Here is a 26,319-nt window from a genome sequence, read left to right as displayed (position 1 = left end):
CCAAAACAGGATGCAGAGTCACAACTCAAATTTTGAGCACTATTAATATCAAGTACTGTTCAAAATAAATTAAATTCAAAGGAATTTAAAGGGGACCTATTATGCCCCTTTCTACAAGATGTAAAATAAGTCTCTGATGTCCCCGTATATGTGAAGTTTTAGCTCAATATACCCCACAGATCAATTTTTACAGCTTGTTAAAATTGCCACTTTTAGGGTGTGAGCCAAAACACGCTGTTTTGAGTATGTTGCTTTAAATACGAGTGAGCTGTTGCACCCGGAGAAGAGGGGGTGGAGCTTCAGGAGCCTCAGCTCCGCTTTAGCAGGGCTAGCCTTTGCAAATAAACATTCCACTATTAGTACAAGCCTGTTACCTTTACAGAAAATTACTTGGTTTCAAAGTCAGTCATCTGATGATACTGTGCATAATAAATTCGCGTTTATGAATTACACAGACGGGGAGCACAGCGGGATAAAAATAACAATAAAGCTGGTCTCATGCTATCATAAACTTTATAAGTCCCACTTCTGATTATGAGCTCGACAACTTCAAGCGATCGACTTGAACATTGCTTTCATATGAAGCTTTTAACTACCACATTTCTATTCATGATCATTCTGATAGCACTTGAAGGCGGCATCAGCGAAAACACAAAAAGACAATGATAGCTTTAGCAATAAGCCTTACAGAGTGCCAAGAAGCTCTTTCAGAAAAGCAATTTGGAAAACAAACGTGTGATACTTACTTTGCAGCTGACTTTCGCGCGGTATTAATTCCTAAACATATAGGGGACGTTACTGATTTTTTCCTGGATATTTCCTTTGAAAATTAAATTTGACCACAGTGTCCTTGGCTCAGATGGGGGGAGATTATGGTGACTCCTATGTTCATTAGTGCATCCCAAAACACAACATCTGTAAAGCCTCTTTGATGATGGCATTGTATATATCTCCAGTAATGGCGGACCACATCTTCTCACTCAGGGCTGTGTTTATGCTAATAGGGCACCGAGCGTCCACTTAACTTATTTTTTTAAATGATTATTTACTTGATCATTTTAAGGCAAGGGGTTTCCTCAGTTTTTTAAGTTAAGTCAACTTATCACTTTTTACAGTGTATGAGTATGTGTATGTATATTCTTTTGACTAACAATGTCTACCCAATAAGGAAATTATATATATATATATATATATAATTAGTCGTAAGTCATTCTGTTTACTATAAGCATGCTTCAGTCATTTGTCATTTAAATGCTTGCACTCTTTAAAGTATTGTGGATTTTGTTAGCCAACGCTATTATCATTCATCAGGTGGAAAAAATGTTTTGAAAGTGATTCCAACGATATTGTTGCCTTGTTATCGTTGTTTGCAGTGTTGGCTTCCCCTATTATCATAGAATTAGAATAATTATTAAAACTTTATAGTTATCGTTAAAGTTAACTCATAAACTGAAAAGAAGCCCATGGTTAAATTCCGAATTTTGCGCAACACTCAACAGACTCACTCTGACTTGTACTATAAAACTGCTATGCTATAAAATTAGTTTTTGCGGGTTATGGGCCCTAGCTGTGGAATACGCTTTTATCTTGAGCTGCTAACAGAAACCATAATCAGTCTTTAAGCTGCAGTGTTCCTAGTTCTGTTCCCTCTTTTTTTTTGGTAGGTGTGCAGCTCGCACTGCGATCAGTGTAAGAATCTCCTCTCAAACCAGGCAATAAGCCTAAAGCTTTTGCTTTATCTCTGCTCTCTGTTCAGATCGTCTCTGTGTCCTCAGAAATACAAGTGGTACATAAAAGAAAACAGTTACTGTGCAAAGATGTCTTTGGAGAGTTCCTCCAAACTTGCTTTTTTTGGCTGTCTCTCTTCATCATTCCAACAGATCGATACAGTGCTCAGGCAATTATCACTTTAAACCACAGATTGCAATGATAAGTTTCACAAGCACATATTTGGCCCAATTCAGTTCAACCTGCTGCTGTAATCTTATTTAAGATAACCATACACATTTTCAGTCACACATTTGAAGTAGGAAAAAAATGAATAAATCCAGACCAAGCTGACGAACACTGTTCCCATTTACTCACTCCAAAACATTAGTCAGTTTTAACAGTCCATTCAAAGGAATCACTGCTGTTATTGTTCAGTCTCCAAGCTGTTGAGAGTCAACACTGATTGCCTGTCGTCCATATATGTTGAATTTCCTCTGAATGCAGGTTCACCAGTTTATTTGTTCGCACTGCAGTTGTATAGTGCTTTTTTCTCAAGGTCTAAGGGTTGCCAAACAAAGGAACGCCACGATTTCTTTTTCCCTCCTGCAGTGCACAAACTAGACTACTCAGTCACCTTGTTCCACTAAGCAAATGGATTATCCTTGTAATGGTAAAGGGGAACAAAACAAAAGATCAATAGTTTAGTGACACACATTATAGGTCAAAATCAATTGAGGAAGAGAGAAAGAGTTTTCAATGCAAGAACACATTTAAAATAGCAGAAGGTCAAAGAAATGCTGGGAGGGTTTTACCATTATGTTTACACGGAAACAATGTACTAAAAACGGAAAAGTTTGTCTTTTGTATTTTTTTTGCACTGATGACAACGTTGTCAAACCCCTTTCACGGGGATCTGTGAAAACTACTTAAACACTGTATTATGCATGCCAGGCCAGTAGTTGGTGATGTAATATTGTAAAGAAACACTACGCGAACATATAATACACATGTGCATTTTCAAAAACTTGCACTTGGAAACCTGTTTCCAAAAGTTTGCATTTTCAGGCCCCCAAAATACAATTGTTGTGTAAAGCCAGAACTAAACAGAGGAATGAATATCTACGTATGCAATAGACTTCAGCAATTGATTTTGCTAAAGTAGCACAATACAACAAGACAAAAGCATTAGCTAACACAACATTTAAAAGTTACCACAGTTTAAAAACCTATAATATTGAGTTAGCCTAATGCATATAAACCACAAACCAACACATGAGTAACTATTTCAAGATGGCGGTCCTATACACATCTATAATATTTAGTCACTTGTGGCGTTGACCTCCTGACGCCACCTTATTCTTCAACGCAAATGTAAGCCTATGGAGACTTCTGGTTTAGCCGCTATAGTGAAATAACGAGAAGAATACCAACGTGCAGTAAACAGTTTGCACTACAAATCAGTGTGTTCATAAGTAAGATAATACATTAAAATAATATGGTAAGACACATTAATCTGCATTTACATTTAGTCATTTAGCAGACGCTTTTATCCAAAAGCAATTTACAAATGAGGACATTAGAAGCAATCAAAAAATCAGCAATTTCAAGCAGCAAAACGAGCTGTATTGTACAGCTAAAAATAGCTGGACGCGGATGAGACTGGAAGCCAGACAAATAACATTTACAGATGGCCGTGCCCATTTTAAATTTAAGGTTTTTTTGGGTGGCTGCCTATGTATGGCTAGCTAGTTGCTAGTCTGTTGCCGTGCTGTTACAGGTCAGAAGGGTTTTAAACATTTTGCTTTGTGGTTGCTAAAGTACTGCTTAGGTGCTTGCTAGTTTCTATGTGGGTACTCAAGCATGCTAGTTCAGAAGGTGTTGCAATGCATTTGTATAAGTATTATAGGTGGCTATGCAGCACTGTTGGGTAAGTTACTCAAAGTAATGAATCACTAGCTACTACTCACATCTTCAACCGTTTAATTAGATTACTTATACTAATTACTCTCTCTAAAAAGTATTGCATTACTTATTACTAATTTCTTTGTAAATCCCAGATCAACCTCTACCAGTTGAACAATACAAGGATAGACATGAAAATGCTCTTTTAATTCTTTCAAATAAATTCTATAAAACTGCACAATTCATTCTTGAACTGAACAAAGTATTTAAAGGGAGAAGGTTACATTAAAACATACTTTTTAACATTAGATGTTACATTTTGATGTGAAATCCACTCTTGCTTTATTTAGAATTGTTTAGTCTACAGTATTTAATGTAATTGTATCAGGAGTAACTGTATTCATTCAATTACAGAAAGAGTAATGCCTTATTTTTTCAAGGGAAAAGTAATTAAATTACATTTCATTAATTACTTAGTTGTGCATTACACTTAACACTGCTGTCCAGGTACACTTTAAGAAAAAAAAGTACAAAAGCTGTCACTGGTGTGGTACCTTTCAATATGTATATTTAATGCACATATTTTTTAAAGTACTCTCTAAAGTACTGGTAAGGTACTAATATTGGGGTAAAAGATTTACCTTTTAGATTTTGTGCTATGTTGTTTGCTAAGGAGTTCTTAGAGGACTGAGCCCAGTAATAGCACACTTTCCTCATTCCTAATTAAACATTTTAGCAGAAGTACTCAAAAATAGCCATGATTAAAGACATACGCTATATTTCCCATGACTCATGATGGCACAGACGAGTTAGTCAAGGATTTTCAGATAGACAAATGTCTCAATGGATGAAAGCAGATCAGAATAAAACAAAATCTGAGGGAAAGTAAAATCTCCCCGCTCTGAATGTGGGATATTGCTCCTCAGCTCAGTCCTCAGAGCTATAGTGAGCAGTGGTGTCTGATTGAACGCAAACTCTTTGAGCCTGATGTGTAAATCTTCATTCATATGTATAGGCCTTAGTCACTCACTGCACCACAGAGGGATTTAGGATTCCAAATCCCAAAAAGCAATAACCAAAGAGGAAAGACTCCTTAATTTCACTATACGTTGTTTTGAACATCAAAAGCAAACCATCACAGCTGGCTCAGGAATTGGAGGATTAATGTGTAATAACGGCAGGTGATGGGGAGAGAATTCCTCTCAGAGTCATTGTGAGGATGTCAGCTACAACCTTTATGAAAATGTTTATTATGCAAATTCATCCTGTGGTGTCTTGGTACATGGTCATAATTTTATCATGTCAATTGAGGCAGCAATTGAGAAAGAAAAATGACGCAAATGAGATTTGAAAGCTTGTTTGAATCCCAAAACTGCTACAGTGTACGTGTTGACAAACTCGGTTTTGTGTAGCAAAAGGTTGTGGGTCACAATAATTAGTTATATTTAGTTACAGCATATTTACAGCTTCTGAAGCTTGTTGGTACAGCCCGGGCCTAATATTTGAATTGTTATGCAGGAAGGTCATCGCGGTCAGATGAGTAATTGATAATAAAATCAATCAGACCTGTACTCAAAAATAACTGCATGGTTTGCACGGTAGACCTTGAAACCCGACGTGCCAAATATAACAAATATGCAATATATATACAGCTGATAGTGCAACATATTTCTTACATTCTTCACAATGTCTGTATTGCAGAACTCACAAAGAAACAGCACACTTGAGATTCTGATTCATAGCATGCACATATAATAACAGATTGTCATTTTATGGACGTGTCCTTTAATTAAAAAGAAGTAAAATGTTAATTTCTCAGTGCACTGAGGTGTTGGAGATCTTTTCATGGTCATTCACTTTACTTGTCTTATCTTTATTCTCTTTGACTTGTAATGTGCTACTGCCCCCTCTCGGTACATGATCACAGCCTCAACAAATAATTTACCACCCCCATCTAATGTATCCTACAATTTTATAACTTTTAGAGTGTGTAGAAAGTTATATCGTTACTTAGTTAGGTTTTTGTTTTTTTTATGTGCTCAACATGCATAGTTAAAATAGTTTATATATTTGCTTAATAACCTCAGTTCATTAATGCTGGCCTGTTTCATACATGTTTTCTATACATATAACTTTCCAAGACAAAGGTACAAGACTGTGTGCTTGACTTCTTTTATAGTGCAATGTGCTATTAATATTAATATAAATATTAGTAATATTTTGGCCTTGCTCCCTCCTGAAGTATTTTTTTTTTGTTCCATTATGTACTGTTCTTTCAATAAACTTCAATTAATTTCAGATTAAAGTTTTGTTAGACTCCATATTTAATTTAAAAAAAAGAGACTATGACTGTCCATGATCACATCATTTTTTTACAACGCACAGCTTTTAAAACTGTTTTATGGAGTTTTTGTCTACTGAAAGACTTCAGCACCTAAGTAACCTAAAAATACAATATATTAGAAATGTATTAAATGTTCAAACACGAAAACTAAACAACTCTTGTTTCTACAGTAATAAGAACTTTTCTGATTGGTGGATTTTGTTTGAGGATTGTGGGTAATGTAGTATAATCCTGACTACTGTTTTATTCTCTCAATCTTTATTTTATTTTATCTTTAACAGTCATTATCTGTAAGTCTAAAAATACAATATATTCGAAATAAATAAATTTTTCAAACACAAAAACTGGTTTCAAACCATTCCTGTTTCCACAGTAACATTAACTTCTCTAATTGGTGAATTTAGTCTCAGAACTGTGGGTAGTGTAGTGCTTTACATTCAAACGTGATTAAAAATGAATCTGCCAGGGGTCCTTGGTTTGGAAAGGTTTGAAAACCCTGGAATAGGACGATTGAGTGAAGTGCCCTTTCTGTCCACCAGATGTCAACATTGAACAGGAGTGAAACAGCTAATGGCACTTTAAAAATGTCTCACTTGCTTTTCTTTGAATTATGAATTAATATGTTAAATGAATATGTCTTAAGAGAACAAACGGACTAGAGTCTTTTTCTGTGTATACAGACACTGTTTGCTGTATTATATTGTGTGTTAGATTTATTTGACAGCAGTGTGCACCTGTAAGCTTTTTAGTAGCACATTTTATAGCACTTTTTTCCATTGTGAATTTACACACTTTTTGTGCTGTTTACACAAAGAGCTTAAATGAGTTTACAACTTATCTGGAGTGATGATCAATGCTGTAGACGCGCGCGCGGTGCGCAGCCGCAGGAGAGGCGCGTGGAGTCAGTCAGTGTCAGGGGCTTTGAGGGGTCACAGCTGATCACTCTGCATGCACTTACACACTCAACTCTTGTGTTATGCATCCTTTTAAGCGAAAAGAGCCAGGGGAAATACTTTTACGCAGTGTTTCCCTGTCTGGTCATCGTGTCACAACCACTGGTGGCGGATCTTCGTTGTGTTTGGTGTTTTAGAGTGAACTGTGAGGATTATCGGAGCTCTCCAGAAATCAGCGGCGTTTTTGAGTTTCACGTCCGGGATGGCCTCATCGCGCCAGGACTACGTTGCACCATGGTGGACCTACTGGCTGCACAATTTCCCGCATCTTAATTTTAATTTCCAGACAGTTAATAACACTTTTAAACCGGAGGACGCCAGCTATCGGCAGGTGAGAATTGTTTATGGAGGGGAGACCGAGGGAAAACTAAATGTAAATATTATAATTTTCTGCTATAGCTGCTTATTAAATAACTGACACAAATGCATAGCTTAGTCAACTATAATGAAGGTAGATTTTAAAAAGAGGAAAGGTAGATTTTAAAAAGGAAAGGCGTATTAAGGGAAGGGCTAGATGTAGGCTAATACTTTTTGCTACAATTTTTGAAAGTGAGTTTCTGTATAGAAACAAAAACATGACGACAACAACAACAAAAAGAAGCCATTGAACATTTACACTGTTATGGTTTAAAGAGAGGGAAGAAATGGAGTTCAATGAACAAGCTGGCTTGACCACAATTGGAGCATATCATACTATGGGGCAAACTGTCACAACGTAACAGGCCATTAAACAGCCTAAGACTTAAACAATGAGCAACTCATTTATCTACCAATAAATAAATGAAATGGCTTACAGCGATATCAAACCGTTGTCTTAGCCAACAAAAGTTATAATTAATAAATTACATAAATTTCACAATGAAGGAAACCATTATGAGTTAAGCAATTCATTAGACTGCAAATATATCAAATTAGTCAAATAACGTACAAAATATCAAAGCCTTGTTTTGCCCAGCAAATATTATAACTAATAACTTGCATACATTTATAACATTTAAAATGTGTGACAACTTACCCCAACCTGATATGAATGAAAAACACCTAAACGTTGCTGAACCTTTAAATGAATTTGTATTATTTATTTTATATTTGCTTCTTGTCTGTATGTCAGTGTGTAAAACAAGTTTACTAGCTTTGATGCTTTTTAAAATAACTTTTAATGTATTGCTGTTTCATTGGTTGTTTTTCCCTCTTTTAATAATTTATTTGCTGTTTAAAGTCATGTGAAAACCTATTTAATATCTTATTATAGGCTACTTTTTAATTTTGTTATTATTATTATTTTTGTGTGTGTCATTTTGACCTTTTTATTAGGATAGGGCTGTGCATATTGAAAGGAAAGGAGGTGAGAGAGAGAGGGGACAGGATTGGGAAAGGACCGCGAGCCGTGACATGAACTCAGGTCACCCAAAGTGCTGCCGACATAAGCTACATTTTAAATAAACCCATCTACTTTCAATGTTGTAAAGTAGATGGCTTTTTACAAATATCCTATCTTTTCAAATCACTGACTACGTTTATATGGACATCAGTAATCTAATTATTTACCTTATTCTGGATAAAACAATATTAGGATTAAGGTGTTTACATGAGTTGCTTTTAGAATAATCCTTTCATGTTCCTGTTTTACATGTTATAGTACATAGATCGATTAATGGCATGCGTCATTACGTCACCACGCAACGCCATCCAATGTCCCCTCCAGAATTTCTCGTGTAAACATATAGTTCGTCTTTGTGATGATGTCATATACAGTTTTGGGTGTTTCATTTTTAATTTTATGAAAGCTTCAAGTGCAGTTAATTATTTGTACATACAGACGACAATGGTGTTGAAGCTCTTATATTTGCCGTCAAACTGTTGACCACTGCCGTGTGTATCCTGTCGCAAAATGCGGCGAAAAGTCCTACACGATGATAATAGTTTGCTGTAGCCCCTCACTGCAGAACAAAGATCCAGGGGACAGGGTTGGATCCACATCTAGGGGGTGGAGATGGTGACAGTGACAAAGTGACGTGACATACAGCCAAGTATGGTGACCCATACTCAGAATTCGTGCTCTGCATTTAACCCATCCATAGTACACACACAGCAGTGAATGCACACACCGTGAACACACACCCAGAGCAGTGGGCAGCCATTTATGCTGCGGCGCCCGGGGAGCATTTGGGGGTTCGGTGCCTTGCTCAAGGGCACCTCAGTTGTGGTATTGAGGGTGGAGAGAGCGCTGTACATTCACTCCCCCCACCTACTATCCCTGCTGGACCTAAGACTCAAACTCGCAAACCTTTGGATTACCTTTGGAGAGTCCGACTCTCTAACCATTAGGCCACGACTTCTCCATGGTAGGTTTAGGGGTGGGGATGGGTGGGTTTAGGGATCAGGGGGTGGAGACGGGTAGGTTTAGGTAAATGTAAGGTGGGAGGAGTTGGATATAGATCCAACCACGCCCCCTGGATCTTGTGTTCTGCAGTGAGGACCATCTCATAGTTTGAGTAAGATGTGTCCATGTCTGTACTCCACATGTCTTAATTCGATTTGTGTTTACTTCGATTATGACTTTAGCCGGATTAAGGTAATAAAAAATCTCTGTTTACATGGTAGACTCTTAATCAGAGGTTTGTCTTAAAGGTGCAATAGGCGATTGTCTTCAGAAACATTTTTCGTTATTCTGGTTGAAAGTCTCTTCACATCCCTATAGCAATCATTAAGTTAAGTGGTCTAAATGTATTTATCTGTATTTATATATTCTGTGGAAGGTGTAGGACCACACTGTAAAAAATTTCAGACCTCCCCAACTCAAAATTTTCTAGTGACTGATTACATCTAAATTTTTCCATTGGCCCAATTGGATTTCTGCTAACTGAATTGTATCAGTTGTGGCTGGCAACAGTCTGTTAACATTGGCTCAATGAGAAATAATATGTTGAGCCAATTGGGAAAAAAAAAGAAGTCTACCAAACCATTTTATTGGCCCAATTAAATATTTTAAATAGTAGTAGCATAAATTTTTGGTTTTACCTAATTTAAAAATGTATTTTGGTAAATGTATATTGCTAATGCAGCCTTACTGAAATGTTTATTCCCTGTTGTCCCAAAAGAAAAGGAAAACATGTTAAATGATGATGCACTAAGCACTACAACATTTTAATAAAATATACAACAATATTGTGAAAATACCTTAAAATTATAAATACATTGAAATGTTCCACACAGTATACCTTACTAAATCATCCATTTTAATTCTCATAAGATACACAAAGCTGATGAATTGCACCTTATACACTGATAGACTCACAAACATGCAAAAAATGTAAAACACCATAAAATAATAATACTTTTATTAATAATGGTAATAATTTATCTGAGGTTACTTCAACCAGTGTTAATGCCACTGAATATTACCATTCTCACAAAAGGTACTCGGAACTCATGAAACTGCGTCTTAATTATTTAAACATTAAAGGTGCCATAAAATGAAAAACTGTCTTTACCCTGGCATATTTAAATAATAACAGTTCTGTACATGGAAATGACATACAGTGAGCCTCAAACACCATAGTTTCCTCCTTCATATGTAAATCTCGTGATTAAAAAAGACCACTGAAAAACAGGCGAATCAGAACATAACACCGACTGTGACGCAACAGTCGGGATCACTACGCCCCCAACATTTGCATAAACCCTCCCTTGTTCTAAGCCGGCCGAACCATCAGAAGCTCTGCAGGTATTGTAAATAAACAAGCGCGGACAACAGCGAAAATAACAAAATAAATGTTATGTTCCAGGCCGTGCAGGGGGTGTGAAGTGCAGGGATGGGTTGGTGTCTGTATTCAGAAAGGCACAGAAAGCAAATAACGCGAGCCACTAAAGGGACATGGTTAGCTCCTTGCTAGCGGTAGCCTGTTACAGTACATACGATTTCACTCTCAGTAAGGAGAGATGAGGATGATGGCGAATGATTTACAGATCCTGAGCACCACTGACAAGCATCAGATCTTGTGAAATGTGTGGTAAGTACTGTTGCTCCATAATGTAAACATAGTTTGTGTGATCGCGTCTCTTGAAAGTGAAACTATAACGCGATCGATGGATCGTTCAAAAGCAGTTTCAATGCCTCGCATATTAATAACGGCTCCCTGATGCCCGCGTTTTATATACAGTATAATTACCCGACGATATAACTGCGAGAGAAAGTATTTAAATATATGTTTTCCGCCCTGTGCTTCATTCTTGCTGATGAGCCGTGCTGTGAAACAGCCAATCAGAGCAGAGCTCATTATTATTCATGACCCTGCCAAATAAGCCAATAACAGACCGTTTCATTCTAGGGAGAAATCCTAGGGTTGTAAATGGACATGTAAAATCGTTTCTGGAGATTTTTTGCCCTTACTTAAGCCACATACCTTCTGTGTAGATATCAGAGAACAATTTAAAATACTGTATCAGTGCATTCTATGGCACCTTTAAATATCAAATACATTCACATATTAAAGTAATGGGGATATTACTTCACCCAGTGTTTTGAGTAATTTGACATGAACTCTACCATTCTCACAAGAGGTACTTTGAGCTCATGAAACTGCATCTTACACGTCAAATGTTTGCCAAAAAAAATCAAAAGAGGTACTTTGAGGTTAAATTCATTAAATTGCCCTCATTAATTGCCCTCATGTCGTTCCACATCAATAAGAACGTTGTTTCATCACAAATTTCATCAAACAAATTTCATCATCGGATTTCATCAAAAATATCTTAATTTGTGTTCTGAAGATGAACAAAGGTCTTACGGGTTTGGAACAACATGAGGGTAAGTAATTAATGACAGAATTTTCATTTTTGGGTAAACTATCCCTTTAAATCCCTGTTGTACTCCAGGATGAATGCATACAATAATCCAAAAAAGAACAAATGCATTTACAAAGTCTCCTAAGTCAACGTATGTATTTGCATACCTCTGCACACCCTGTTTGCGCAGGCACGATACGTCATCAGCGCATTCACGCACGCTGCGCAGTCAGAGCGAGAATGGCAGACAAACATCAACAACCCAATCTTCCTTCCTGGTATTGTAGTACTTTTACCAACTGTGCTATAAAGTTTTCTCACCGGTGAATGACACATGATGTAGCCCAGCGGTTTCCAATTCCAGTCCTCGCGCCCCCCGCTCTGCATATTTTGCATGTCTCGCTTAGTTAACACACCTGATTCAGATAACCAGCACGTCAGAAGAGAGCTACGTGCATGAACTGTTTTCCGATTGACATGCTCCCTACACGGGGTTAATTGCTCCCTACTCCCTGAGCAGGGGAAATATGTTGAATTTTATTTCACTTCGGAACATTCACTCACGGATTTGTGCTGCGCAGCGTCTTCACACACAGATGAAACTTACTAGAGAAGTGTGAAGTGTGACATAATATACCTCTGTAAATAAATACAATTTAAATTCATGTCTCGCACACTTTAATGCCCTTTGTATGGAACATATGCGCTCGCTTTGAACTGGAATCATTGCGGAATATATGGTGATGTCCACTTAGCAGGGCACTTAGAACAAACCTTGGACGTGATAAGATATATATATATATATATATATATATATATATATATATATATATATATATATATATGAGAAATGTGCAGAGCAGGGAGGGCACGAGGACTGCAATTGGGAACTGTTGATTTAGCCTATTGTAGTAATTTAATGTTGTCTCTGCCTGGTATTCTGCTCTTTGAGCTTATGTGTGTTCAGGGGGCGTGGCTTTGCACAGCGATTGCAAGGAGGGTGGTAGGCTTGCTGCGATAGATGATGTTGGCGGTGATACCGGTATTAAGCTGCAACACCGGTTACGTCACTTGCCCACCGCGGCACCATCCCTCACCGTTATTTTGAATTTTTTAATAGTAATAAAAATAATTTAGTTCAGTTAGAGAACAGACACTACAATTAAAAGTGAACGTGGCTGCTCAATGCAGCACACCGAACAAACGACAGTCGCGCATCACAAATCGGATTTCATTTGTCACGTGAGGAGAGTGAGTCGAGCTGACTGACAAGAAGAGTGAGGTGAGATAGACAAGACGAGTTTCAAAACAAAATGTAAAAGCACCTGTTTTAAAAAATATTTTGGAATTTGAAAAGGCTGTTGACCTGCTATTTATCTTAGGTGATATTAGAATTATTATTTTTTATTTTTTTTACATTCGTTTCTCATTTATTTGGATCCATGGTATTTGCTGATTTTTGTTTTATTTAAACTTTTTTCCCCATTATTTTACATCAAAGTGTATGCAGTCCATGCCTCCAAACTTTCTTAATCATTTTGCTAATAAACGTTCTGCGTTATATAATTATGTGTTCCTCAGTCTTTACTGATTTTCAGTTTTATATAGGCCTACCTATTTAAAATTTGTAAGTTATTTGTTATTTTATATTAGGCATATAGCATGGTGTATTTTTATTCATTTTGTTAATAAAAGTCATATGTTCTACGTTGAATTTTGTTGTTGTTGCTTGAATTGAATTCAAGCAATTGCCTCCAATTTAAAAGTGAAAGTAAAATGCGCATGGTGCTTTTACAAGCTATTTAAGCAAAGGAAAGTGGGAAAACTCAAATGAACTAAAAACAAACTACTTGACGCCGAATTGCCACAAATTTAAAAGTGAAATAAAAATGTGCACAGTGCTTTTACAAGCTATTTAAATGCGGATGGAAAGAGGGAAAACTCAAATGACCCCCCCCCCCCCCCACCACGGTGATACCGGTATTACCGGTGCTGTCACACGTCGATTAACCGGTGGGAAAATTTCCCCACCGTCACAACCCTTTCCAAGATCTCCTACTGCACCTTTAATCGTATTAAAATCGGAGTACTGTTGTCCATGTACACGTAGTCAGTAATTCCGAGTATGGGTCACTCTATATGCGTAATTTATCTGTTCACATAATCCAATTTCATTACCATTAAGACAAGAATTCCACACTCTAATTATTGAATATAGATTGTAGCTTTGTAGCTCAGACTTTGATCTGAGATAAAATGTGTGATAAATGTCTGTCACTGAACTCTATAAATGTGCAGTATCTGGTTCACCCAGATGTATCTGGTGATGTGTCAGCTCTCCATTAAAGAGACTCTGTTTCTACACTGTGATTTGTACCTTAGCACACAATACTGTCTCAAGATAAACATTTTGCTCATTGATTCAGTCGATATTTCTGCTGGAGTTTTTTATCTAAACGGATATTACATGCCTTGTTCAAGGTCACATTTCTCTGGGTTACTTGAGGAAATCAATGGAGTGGCAACACAAATTTATTTCATCTCTCATTCTAAAATAAACTGCTTGTCAAATCTTTCTCTATGTTAAATTCCCTTGCTAGTGCTTGTTTGAAATCAATCTCAGGAATTGTTCTTCTGAACAAATTTCCAGTACCATCTTAGGGGTGTGTGATATCAAGAGATGTGTTGACATTGCACAGATGAAAACGTCAGTGTGCAAATATTATATGTGGTTTTAGTTTTGGTGGCATAACATTTTAAAAATGTATTTTTTTCCCTATCACATGTTTTAGCAATCATATGTTATATACCATTTGAAAGCTTAAAATCTCAAAATTCATCCTGTGAAAACCATTTTGAAATCGGACATTGCGTTACCATAGAAATGGTACTTCAAAATATTTTAGCAGTCTCCTCCCCCTTAGGGGGGGGTGTCATATTACAAAATGTATTACGGTCTTTTAGAATCAAAACTTTTTATAATCTTGACAAAATGCATATCGTTGGAAAGATCTGAGTCTCAAGATTCCACATTTGGTGTTTATTTTAGATGTAACATTGAAAGAGAAATTTATAGATTTGTGACAGAAATGCATCAACAAAAAATTCAATGGTGTTTGAATGTCACCCGGTGGTTGTTTTTGGTATAACGCCTAAACAAAATTGCATATGAACCTCAATTTTTTTTTATCAACTTCAAATTTGGAACACAACTTATGTACACATATGGCTTTAATTTTATAGCAATTTTAGATTTTTTACTATTTTTTAAAAATATTTATTTTATATAAAATACAATAAAAATAATAATGCATTTGTTTTACAGTAAATTTAAACTTCTATACCGTTTTAATACTTTAATTTTATTAAATGTTTTCACCTCTGTAATAATCCGCTAATTGTCTTCTTTACAAAGAGACCAACCTTAGGTCTGTATTCAAAAGCGTTCATGAATTATAATAATTTAAGTTTGCATAGTGCACTTTTTCGTGAAATGTGGATGACAGTTAAGGGGTTAAGTAAAAGTACAGATAATCTAGTAAATTATTACTCCAGTAAAAAGTACTGTAATGTTTACTTAAGGAAAAAAAAAAAATAAAGCACTTGTTTTTTATCTACTCGAGTATTAAAAGTAAAAACTACTGATCAATAAACCGTGTTTATTTATTTAGCAACTGTATATACCATGCAGTATTTAAAAATGAAGAAAAACAAAACTTGTGGTGACATACTAATACACAATATAAAAATAGGCAACACGTGTTAACTTTTTAAGAGGAAAGCTATGCAGACATATTATTTTTCTGTCTTGTAAAACTGTTGCAACAGTGGCATTAATTTTTGAACGTTATTTACAGTTATTTATAGTTTTTACCTAAAGTACCCTATCCTGTACAAACAGTGGCATGCAAATGTATTGGTTCACTTTCATGGCTTCAACATTTCAAACACTTGACTTAAACCGCTTGCCCCTTTACAGCAGATTTAGCTCACAAGTAACTGACAGTCATGACCTAAATATTCTTTTCATTAGCAATAATCATTACTAAAATTCAACATTAGTAGCTTTTTCACATGTGAAATCTCCGTGGGCTCAGGAACTTTTTCACATACTTTTTCACTCAAGTTGTTGTTTTTTGTTTGTTTTTTTGCCCTTTTAGTAAGTTATTCAGCTATTCTACATTTTGATTTTGACTATAAATCCTCAAGCTCTTATGTGGTTTGAGCATTAAAAATAATTGCACACCACCCTTTAGTGATTTTAGTAATTTTGCTCGGAATTTCCCAAGAGCATGTCGTGATGATTCATTGTGAAATTTTTGCAATTGGTTTAACCACTCTTTTGGCTTTTGATGTGACTTTAAAATTTGAAAGCGTGGAGAAGTATTTGTTTTGCATTAAAATGAGCAGTAGGCCTAGTCCTTTTCAGTGTTTTCTTAAGCTTATAATAGATCCTAGATCTCATATATCTATATCTTAAATCCGGCTCTCACTCTGATAGCCCTGGATCACAAGACTCCAGAGCTGTTGTGCTTTACTTTCATCACATGATGTTTCAACTCTAAGACTGAACGTTTCGGTTTAGCCTCAGTCCATGTGGGTAGCCATGGTGATGCACATGGGGGCCCAGCTCGCCCTCATAACAACCATCATGCGATTTATCCACCCACAGCTGCCATGAACACAAGCACAACATCAAGATACATCATCTCTGAGAGATGCAGTCATCTCTGTTTTTCAGTTTCTACATACAGTAATAAGAATTTGATACACTGCAGATTTTTCAAGTTTTCCCACTTACAAAGAATGGAGAGATCTGTAATTCTCATCGTAGGTACAAAAGGTTAAAAAAAATCCAGAAAATCACATTGTATGATTTTTGTTTTATAATTAATTTCCATTTTATTGCATGAAATAAGTATTTGATCACCTACCAACCAGCAAGAATTCTGGCTCTCACAGACCTGTTAGTTTGTCTTTAAGAAGCCCTCCTATCCTCGACTCATTACCTGTATTAATTGTACCTGTTTTAAATCCTTACCTGTATAAAAGACACCTGTTCACACACTCAATCAATCAGACTCCAACCTCTCCACTATGGGCAAGACCAAAGAGCTGTCTAAGGACACTAGGGACAAAATTGTAGACCTGCACAAGGCTAGGATGGGCTACAGGACAATAGGCAAACAGCTTGGTGAGAAGGCAACAACTGTTGGCGCAATTATTAGAAAATGGAAGAAATTCAAGATGACTGTCAATCTCTCTCGGACTGGGGCTCCATGCAAGATCTCGCCTCGTGGAGTATCAGTGATCTTGAGAAAGGTGAGGGATCAGCCTAGAACTACACGGGAGGACCTGGTCAATGACCTGAAGAGAGCTGGGACCACATTCTCAACGGTTACCATTAGTAACACACTACACCGTCATGGATTAAAGTTCTGCAGCACGCGCAAGGTCCCCCTGCTCAAGCCAGCACATGTCCAGGCCCGTCTGAAGTTTGCCAAAGGCCATCTGGATGATTCAGAGGAGGCATGGGAGAAGGTCATGTGGTCAGATGAGACCAAAATAGAACTTTTTGGTATAAACTCCACTCGCCGTGTTTGGAGGAAGAAGGAGGATGAGTACAATCCCAAGAACACCATCCCAACCGTGAAGCATGGGGGCGGAAACACCATGCTTTGGGGCTGCTTTTCTGCAAAGGGGGCAGGATGACTGCACCGTATTGAGGGGAGGATGGATGGGGCCATGTATCACGAGATTTTGGGCAACAACCTCCTTCCCTCAGTAAGAGCATTGAAGATGGGTCGTGGCTGGGTCTTCCAGCATGACAATGACCCCAAACACACAGCAAGGGCAACTAAGGAGTGGCTCCGTAAGAAGCATTTCAAGGTCCTGGAGTGGCCTAGCCAGTCTCCAGACCTGAACCCAATAGAAAATCTATGGAGGGAGTTGAAACTCCGTGTTGCCCAGCGACAGCCCCAAAACCTGAAAGATCTGGAGAAGACCTGTATGGAGGAGTAGGCCAAAATCCCTGCTGCAGTGTGTGCAAACCTGGTCAAGAACTACAGGAAACGTCTGACCTCTGTAATTGTAAACAAAGGTTTCTGTACCAAATATTAAGTTATATTTTTCTATTGTATCAAATAATTATTTCATGCAATAAAATGGAAATTAATTAAAAATACAATATGATTTTCTGGATTTTTTTTTCATATTCTGTCTCTCACAGTTGAGGTTAGGGATGCACCGATACCGATACTGGATTTTCTAAACTATAGCGAATAAAATGTGAGAAATGTTGAAGGTGTCTGAATAAATTTTGGTTTGACAGTATCTATTTGATAAATGAAGTTAATCAACTAGCATTTTACATACTCATTTGTTTTCTTTACCCAATATTTAAAAAATGTACAAATACAATAAAAATATCGGTATCGGTACTCTGTATCGGCAAGTACCAAAAATTAAAGTATCGGTATCGGGCGAGTACTGGAAAAAGTGGTAACGGTGCATCCCTAGTTGAGGTGTACCTACGATGAAAATGACAGATCTCTCAATTCTTTGTAAGTGGGAAAACTTGAAAAATCTGCAGTGTATCAAATACTCATTTGCCCCACTGTATAGACTATTAACGAAAACACGTACTGCCTTTCCTCATAGGTAACATCACAAATAATAAACAAATAACTATGTACCACATTCAAGTGTAGATCAGAACATTTGCATTAGTTTGAAACTAAATCTGTAGATATTCCAGTAATATTTAAAAGTTACAAAGGACACATTTAATTCAAGATTGATTCTCTGAAATTATAATTTTTTTTAATCGTTTTTTTTTTTTTTTTTTTTTTTTTTAGTTTTTTTTTCTGATGATCTTTTGGAAAGGCTGATTGAGAAAATGTTATTAAACTTTTTATTGAATTGCAACACTGACGACAGATGAATCGGTCTATTTCCTGTTTGATTTGACCACCTGCCCCATGTTTGCCTGATTCTGTTTGGCAGTCTCTGATCCTCCTGGCCTGTGTGTCTGCGCTGGGTCTGGGTTTGAGTCTGCTGGTGCTGTCCGCATATCTGACCTGCCTGTGCAGCTGTCGAAGGGAAGAGGATGAGGAAGTCAAAAGGCCCAACACCTGCTGTGTCACATGGGCTGCTGTTATCACCGGTTTGGTCATATGGTGAGTACATTCACTTTGTTTCACACGCACCAGGAAACAGGGACTGATTTTATTTATAGTTTAGATCTTGTTTTAAATGCATAATTTGCATGTCATTAAATGCTGATGCAGATGCAATGGAAAGTAATACTTATATTTAGCAAGGATGCATTAAATTAAGCAAACTTGACCGTATAAACGTTTATAATCCTACAAATAATTTCTGTTTTAAATGAATGCTGTTTTTTTTAACTCTGTTCATCAAAGAATCCAGAAAATTCATCAATAAATGACATATTAAAATACTAAAATACTACATATTGATCAAATAAATGCAGCCTTAGTAAACATTAGTATTTTTTTTTTATTTAAACTTTTATTATTATTTCTTAGGGGATTTTTTTTTTTTTAATTGCTTGATAGTGTATTAATATTCTAAAACTTTATCGCCAAATCTAAGGCTGGGATCACACTGCATGTGCTAGTTCTCAATAGTGTTGGGTAGGTTATTTTAAAAAAGTAATCTACTAGGATTTACTAATTACTTCTTTAAAATTGCAATTTGATTACATTAACGATTACTGCATTTAAAAAGTAATCAGATTACTAACTACTTTGCTTTCAAGTTACTATTAAGTTTACTTTACTTTTCGAGTTATCAAACCTAAAAAAATACACTAAAAAGTGATACTCGGAGTACTTTCAGTAATGAAAAATGTCATAGGTATCAAAACAGCAACCTAAGTGATCGCATTGCATTTTTGCAATGATGTTCCTGATGTTCATTTTAATGCATAATTTCTGATTGTGTAGATAAGAATGGGGCTGGGCGATTTGGCAAAAAAAAAAAAATCTCGATTTCTTTTCAGAACATTTGACCGATTCTCGTTTTTTTTTTACGATTTTTAGCTAGTCAACTTACTAGTCAACACAACTTTGTGGTGAGAACATTAAATATTTTTCTATCTCTGGAGTAGGGTTGTAACAGTATGACATTTTCACGGTCTGAAAATCGCCTCAGAAAATATCACGGTATATATTAAACAGTAATTCTAATCAGTAACAATTCTTAACAGACTCTCAGTAACAGACTCTTAAAAGAATAAGAACAAGTTATTTGAGTGAACAAATCCTTTATTACAGCAAACTTGAAACCATTTTAATGAAAGTATTGAAGTCTCACTTCTGAAAAATAAATAAATAAATACATTTCATTTTAAAAACCAATTAAAAAATAAAGCTATACACCTTATGTATATGTATATCACACTTTAACATTTTAATTAATGTTTTAAAATGTTATCAAATGAAAATTTAACAACTTTTATTTTTGGCAAAGTTCTACACAACAGAGGTATACTAAGTTAAAACGTGGACAAAAATGATATTCCTTAAAAATAATGTTTAAATAAGTTCATTATTATAAAGAATAGTATTATTGTTGTTGTTATAACTTTGAAGTACATTGTACAGTGCTAATATATTACTGTTTTAAGTTAAATCAAACTTTTATTTTGACTGGTTGTATTTATTTAAGTTTTCTCTTATATCAGCTCTGCTGATGTTCATGTTTATGTAGACGCTAAAAACACCATTAGTGTCTTGCGTACTTCAGTATGTAGTAGATAAAACGGCGTCACTCAGAGACATGCAGAAACAAGCAGATTACTTGTATAGCAGGGGCATGTCCAGGATTTTATACTTGGGGTGGCAAAGGGGGGGGCAAGAGCAGAATGAGGGATGGCAACCAGGCTTGCCACCAGGTACCCAATTATACATTTGCTGAGGGGTATGCTAGATCAGTGTTGTCACCTTTGTGTACTCTATTTCCTAACACCATCACAGTAAACTTTCTGCAAGTCAAGCAAGGGTGAAAAAAGTAAGAAAGATGCGACACCCCCTTTCACTCCTGGTGGCCATATAATTGCTCACATTTGAGTTAAGCAGTTCTGGAGTTTTTATTATTATTATTATTGTTATTATTATGTATTTATTTATTTGCCTCAAAAATATGCATATTTTTGCTGGCTACATATTTACACAAAATTGGAACATTAAATCTTAATTTTAAAGAAATTATTATTATTTTTAATTTTTTTCATGTAGATTATGTAGATAATTCATGGAAAATGTGCCATGCTTAAGTGGATTTCTGCCTCCTGGTTGAAAACAAACACTTGAATGACAATGACATGATATTGCTTCTATGACGAGTAGATGGCTGCAGAGGATCACTCATTGGTTCATTTACCATTTCCTATAGCTCACGTTTTACTTTTGGATTTATTTATACCCTAGTAAAAAAGTAATATATTTAAAATATATAGTTATATATTTAAAATATATAAGTATAGTTCAAATATATTAACATATTTACTGACATATCACTTGAGACTTCCTGAAATAAAAATTATAATTAAACTTTACTAGGAGTACTACTTGTGCACAATGCACATTTCTTAATATTAAGCCTTAAATGTGTTTTAATGTCACTATTGATGAGGATTGGATGATCTTTGAATAATATCGGTCTTTAAATGCAAGATATGTAAAGTGTACTTAAAGTATACTTGCAATAGAGTGGTGGAACTATGATGTCACTTTGTTGGCGAAAACCCGGAAGCGAGTTACCATTTTAGCACTTCCGGTTCCATCGTCCCAGAGTCAATGGGTTTTTTGAATGGGATTTTGGTTAAATCTCTTAAATAAGGTCCGTGGTTCACACAGGCTCAAGATAATTTCACGTTTTATTCTACGACATAAAACACACCAGTTACACCCCACTCGTGATTTTTTTAAAGCTGTTACGTTTCTTTAAAAAGACGGTTGCTAACAAGTTGCTAAATGGGACTACAGGCGCTGTCGGAGACATTCAGCGTCATCACGCCGAACAGGAACTCATTCTAACCCGCTTTTACAGTCTCATGCTCTTTTGGATTAAAATTCATCCAGAGTAAATAATTATCATGGAAAATGTTTCTAAAAATAAGTTTAAAAGTGGTCGGAAACATGGTGGTGGTGACGTTGAAGGAGAGCGACCGTGGTGCTGTAGTTCGTTTATAGCCTAATGTTAGATTTTTAGTTCTAGCGCTTGTATTTAGGCTTCAAAATTCATAAAATTTGTATTACTTTGTAAAGATTATCTCGATGGTCAAAACGTGTAAGTTTCATGAACTATGATTGAACACAGAGCTTATTTTTTGCGATTATCCAAAAGCCTATGGGAAAATTACTTTTGGTCCCTTAACAAGTGGGAGGCACATATGCAAACTGTTGTAATTGCTACACCGTTCACCTGATTTGGATGTAAATACCCTCAAATTAAAGCTGACAGTCTGCAGTTAAAGCACATCTTGTTCGTTTCATTTGAAATCCATTGTGGTGGTGTATAGAGCCAAAAATTTTAGAATTGTGTCGATGTCCCAATATTTATGGACCTGACTGTATATAGATATGATATGATATGTTTAATTAGTGACACATAGCCAGCATTTTAAAATCTTTATTTGAATGTGGCAATTAGCATTTTTATTTTTAAACCTTTATTTGAATATGGCAACATAGTATTGCACTCTACAATACTTCTATGAACGAATCACTGACAGAGACCATCAGCCAATCACTGTGTGTATAGTAAGCAAGCATGCTGACATCATCCATAGCAACAAGGTCAACCCCGCCCTTACTCTTACCTTAAGACTTCTCTCTATTCCTTAGTAAATTTGTGAATAGGTTTTAAAAGAAAACTCTTAGCTAAAAACTTTTACTGCTGTTTAGGAGAACTCTAAGTGGTAAGATAAAATGTTTTGTGAATACGGGCCCAACTCCAGTGTGAACTAATCATGGTTCTGAACGATAACAAGAAGTAAACACGGAGGCCACTGAAGTAAGCGTTTATGAATTCATGTGTAAGCTGATGTGCCGCAGAAGCCAGCAAATTCATGAGCATTTGATAAGGAGGATGAATATGAGGTAAAAGAGAGCAAAGTTTTTAAATATTTATGCTACAACCTCATACGTTTAGCTTGTATAGAGCTGTCACTGTAATACTTTTGAGTTCAACACCTCTCTATCTCCAAAACAAAAGTTTCAGGATTAGGGAAAGATTTTTGCTTTTCTTAATCATGGACACGCATAGGTGCCGTTCACACAGAATGTGTTTTTGAATTGAAATTTGAGCTTAGTTTTTTTTTAAAATACTGCAAAAGACACGAGATGAGAGTGCAGTGGTCAAACGTGACCATCAAATGCATGTTTCCATAGAAAAACAATGGAAAAGCAACCGTGGAATGCAAAAATTTAGCTCGCAGGCGGAAAAGGGAAGACAAAGATGAGTCATGCAAGACGTGCACATCTCATTCAGTTCAGAGGGCATTTAAAGTTAGAATGAAATTTTCTTTAACCTGTGACATTTCATTTAGGATATCAGCGGTATTTTGCCAGGTGTAATGGTGCATTTGGATTGGATTTGTCATGCGACGGGTTCATGGATGGGATGTGAGCTGTGGAAGAGATATTTTTAGTATTTAAGCCAGATACACTGTGACCTCTCACACAGTTCCTTGATCTCCCAAACGGCGGAGCAAATCAGAGCGCGAACCACTGCTTTCAGCTCCGATTGGCTGGAAATAAGAAGGAAACTGAATTCTAATTTTGTGAGAATTAATCCTCCTTCACTTCTGCTCTCTCCGAGCCGGATATGTTGCATAAATGTATTACCTGCTAACCAGCACATACCTGTCACAGAATTCATTATGTCCAGTGAATGAAAACACGTGAGGAACTCTTACACACAAAGTCTGTTGGTGGATCATGTTTACAGTGAGAGATTAACCAGTTTCAGCATCCATCTCTTGATGGATCAATTGTAGTCTTGTAGTCTGGACAATGTGTGTGTGTGTGTGTGTGTGTGTGTGTGTGTGTGTGTGTGTGTGTGTGTGTGTGTGTGTGTGTGTGTGTGTGTGTGTGTGTGTGTGAACAACATCATTACTTTAGGTGTCCTGACCTGAAGCTCACTTCTTACCTTCTGGAGAACCTCTAAATAGATTTCAAACCTCCAGAGCATTGGGAGTTAGCACATTGCTAACACTGTTTGCTTTTCATTATGTCAATAAAAGTGAACAAAGGTTTTTGCTAATGTGCTAAATTAAATTGGCAGAGGGTTCACCTTAAACTTGTGACAGTCATGAAAGTTTGAGCCCTGATTGAGTTAACATTCCAGATCTAGACACAGGGCTAGTTGTCGTGCTAAGTGCTTCTACGTGATGCAGCTAAAGTCCTGTTTAACCCTTTACTTTTGTAAAATATGAACGTGGATTTGCACAGCAGTGTACAACGGCTCTGTGTAGTAAATACTGCTCCATGTGAAATCATGCTTTACTGACAAGATGCGCATTAAATATTGCATGCGATATGTCGTGCAGACTAGATTTATAATAATAAAAGATTGTATTCTGATAATATTATTTAAAATATTATTTAAGTTTAAAGTATTATGATACAGATGAGTTTAGGGAGACTGACTCGAAATTGTCCTTTTTCATGTGAGTGGGCTGATTAGCTCTCTTGCCACAATTTACAGTGTCATGGTAAGTTACTTCCCTTAATAATAGATCTTTATCCAGGATTAATTGTGTACAATATAGTGTAGTTTTTCACTGAACATTTTTCTGTTTTTCTCTTGAGAAGCAGTACTGGTGCTCAAGTTAAAATATTTTAAAACTATGTTTTTCCTCTAATTCAGTATTGTCCTTCTTACAGAATATAAATAGTGTCTGAATAAGAGTTTAGTAATGGAATCAAGTTGCAGGCTCGGTTTTCTCATTTCCTCCACTTACTATATGACATCTTCTTCTGCCCACAGTTTCCTCTCTTTTGCTGAGAAGCATCACTGATGCTTGGGTTAATTCTTTGGTTAAATAATGACATTATCATCTTTTACACTTGACACCAAACTTGTAACCACATACATATGTAAAGAAATCTTTGACTGAGTTTTCTTCACCCTCATTTTAAACCGTTTTTTTTTTATATGTATACAAAATCTCTACCTTAGAACAATAGACAAAAATGTGACAACTTTAGTGCTCCATTCAAAGATGTCTGTCTATACTGTTTACATAGAAAACAATGGAAAAGTAGTGCAGTGGAATGCAACAAGGTGTGAAATGTGTAAATTTTCTCTCTCCTTCACACCAAAATTTTTTGTTTTATGTTTTAAAGTTTTATGGCTTCAGAAAGTGACTTTTACATTTTTGGATGAGACATTTTTTAAATATAAATCAATGAAAATAACACATTTAAGTTGACCTTATATGGGTATGTAGCGTAGTACATACTGTATAGATGGATATATGAATGGACTGATTAATGAATAACCTGAATTCACGTCTGTTCTTTACACAAAACATGCTGTATCAATGTGTATTGGCTTCAGAAGGTGGATTTATTTATTTTTTTTGGTTGCAGTATGTCTTAAAAATAAAAAAATTAAAACAGAGATGATGCACCGCAGCACATGCTCTTAAGCAAAGACGCTCTCATAATGAGACCTTAACTCAATAATGTGGCAGTTTATCACATTTATGTTTTTGTCAGGTGGCCCGTGGTCCTTATTGGGTTATCCTATCAGCTCAAGTCGCTTTTTAATTTCATTATATTTTTAATCTAATAAAACAGGACCAGAATAGTTTTCATCCAGTCACACTGGTTCACTTCCCTATAAAACACTTGACACTGTAGTTCTCTACCTACAGTACATCCATGTAGATTAGAACCCAGTTTTCCCATTTACAGAATAACATTAGCCTTTTCCACCCCATTCTCCACAGTTTTCCAGTTTATCTCAATTTTTGCTAATCATAAATGAGTGTTCATTTCAGTTAGCCATGCTCTGAGCTCTAATGACAGCGCTGAACACATTAAAGCCCTGCAGAGATTGCTGATGGGTGAAGATTCAGCCGCAGTGGGTCGTTTCAGCAGGAACTGACTCTGTAATGCATATCCAGCTTCAGAACACAGCATCTGACGCTACGGCTTAGGGAGATAGTGTGTCTGTCAATTGCACATTTGAACATAGGCGTTTAAATGGCACTTTTATCCTGTGTCGCTCTGTCAGTGCTCAGTGGGAACACATATAAGTGTTTACTGAAGCATTGGATGAGTCCTTTGAGAAGGATCACCAGTCTCTAGCAGTGATAGCAGTCCTCACTGTTATTTTTCATCTTTGGTAGACAAATGGAGAAGATTTCAAGAATCTGTATGCAGATCTTTCTATACAATGATATTTTGTAGTGACGAGGTTGTACAATTTTACTGTAAATAAGAGATAAGAATGTCCATGATAAAGAAAAAGATTCATATTTAAAAATCTCATATGTGAAGTTCTTAGACATGTACACTTTGTATTCATTGTGGTTTCATATGGTTTTGAAAAGCTTTTATAACATCTCAAACAAAAAATGTT

General features: G+C 36.2%; 1 protein-coding gene across 1 annotated transcript in view; it reads left to right on the top strand.

Moving 5' to 3' along the window:
- Window positions 1-6,854: 6,854 nt before the first annotated feature.
- The window catches only part of LOC306869083 (protein tweety homolog 2-like), a 54,488-nt gene continuing 35,023 nt past the window's right edge, over window positions 6,855-26,319 (top strand). The window contains exons 1-2 of the mRNA XM_079415678.1: window positions 6,855-7,240; window positions 18,703-18,875. Of these exons, the coding sequence (XP_079271804.1) occupies window positions 7,112-7,240; window positions 18,703-18,875 (302 nt within the window). The 5' untranslated portion in view covers window positions 6,855-7,111. The remainder of the gene's footprint in view (window positions 7,241-18,702; window positions 18,876-26,319) is intronic.

This window comes from Barbus barbus (genome assembly GCF_936440315.1).
Source record: "Barbus barbus genome assembly, chromosome: 4".
NCBI lineage: Eukaryota > Metazoa > Chordata > Actinopteri > Cypriniformes > Cyprinidae > Barbus > Barbus barbus.
Note: the sequence above shows the minus strand (reverse complement) of the source record. Positions and strands in the feature narration are given on the sequence as shown.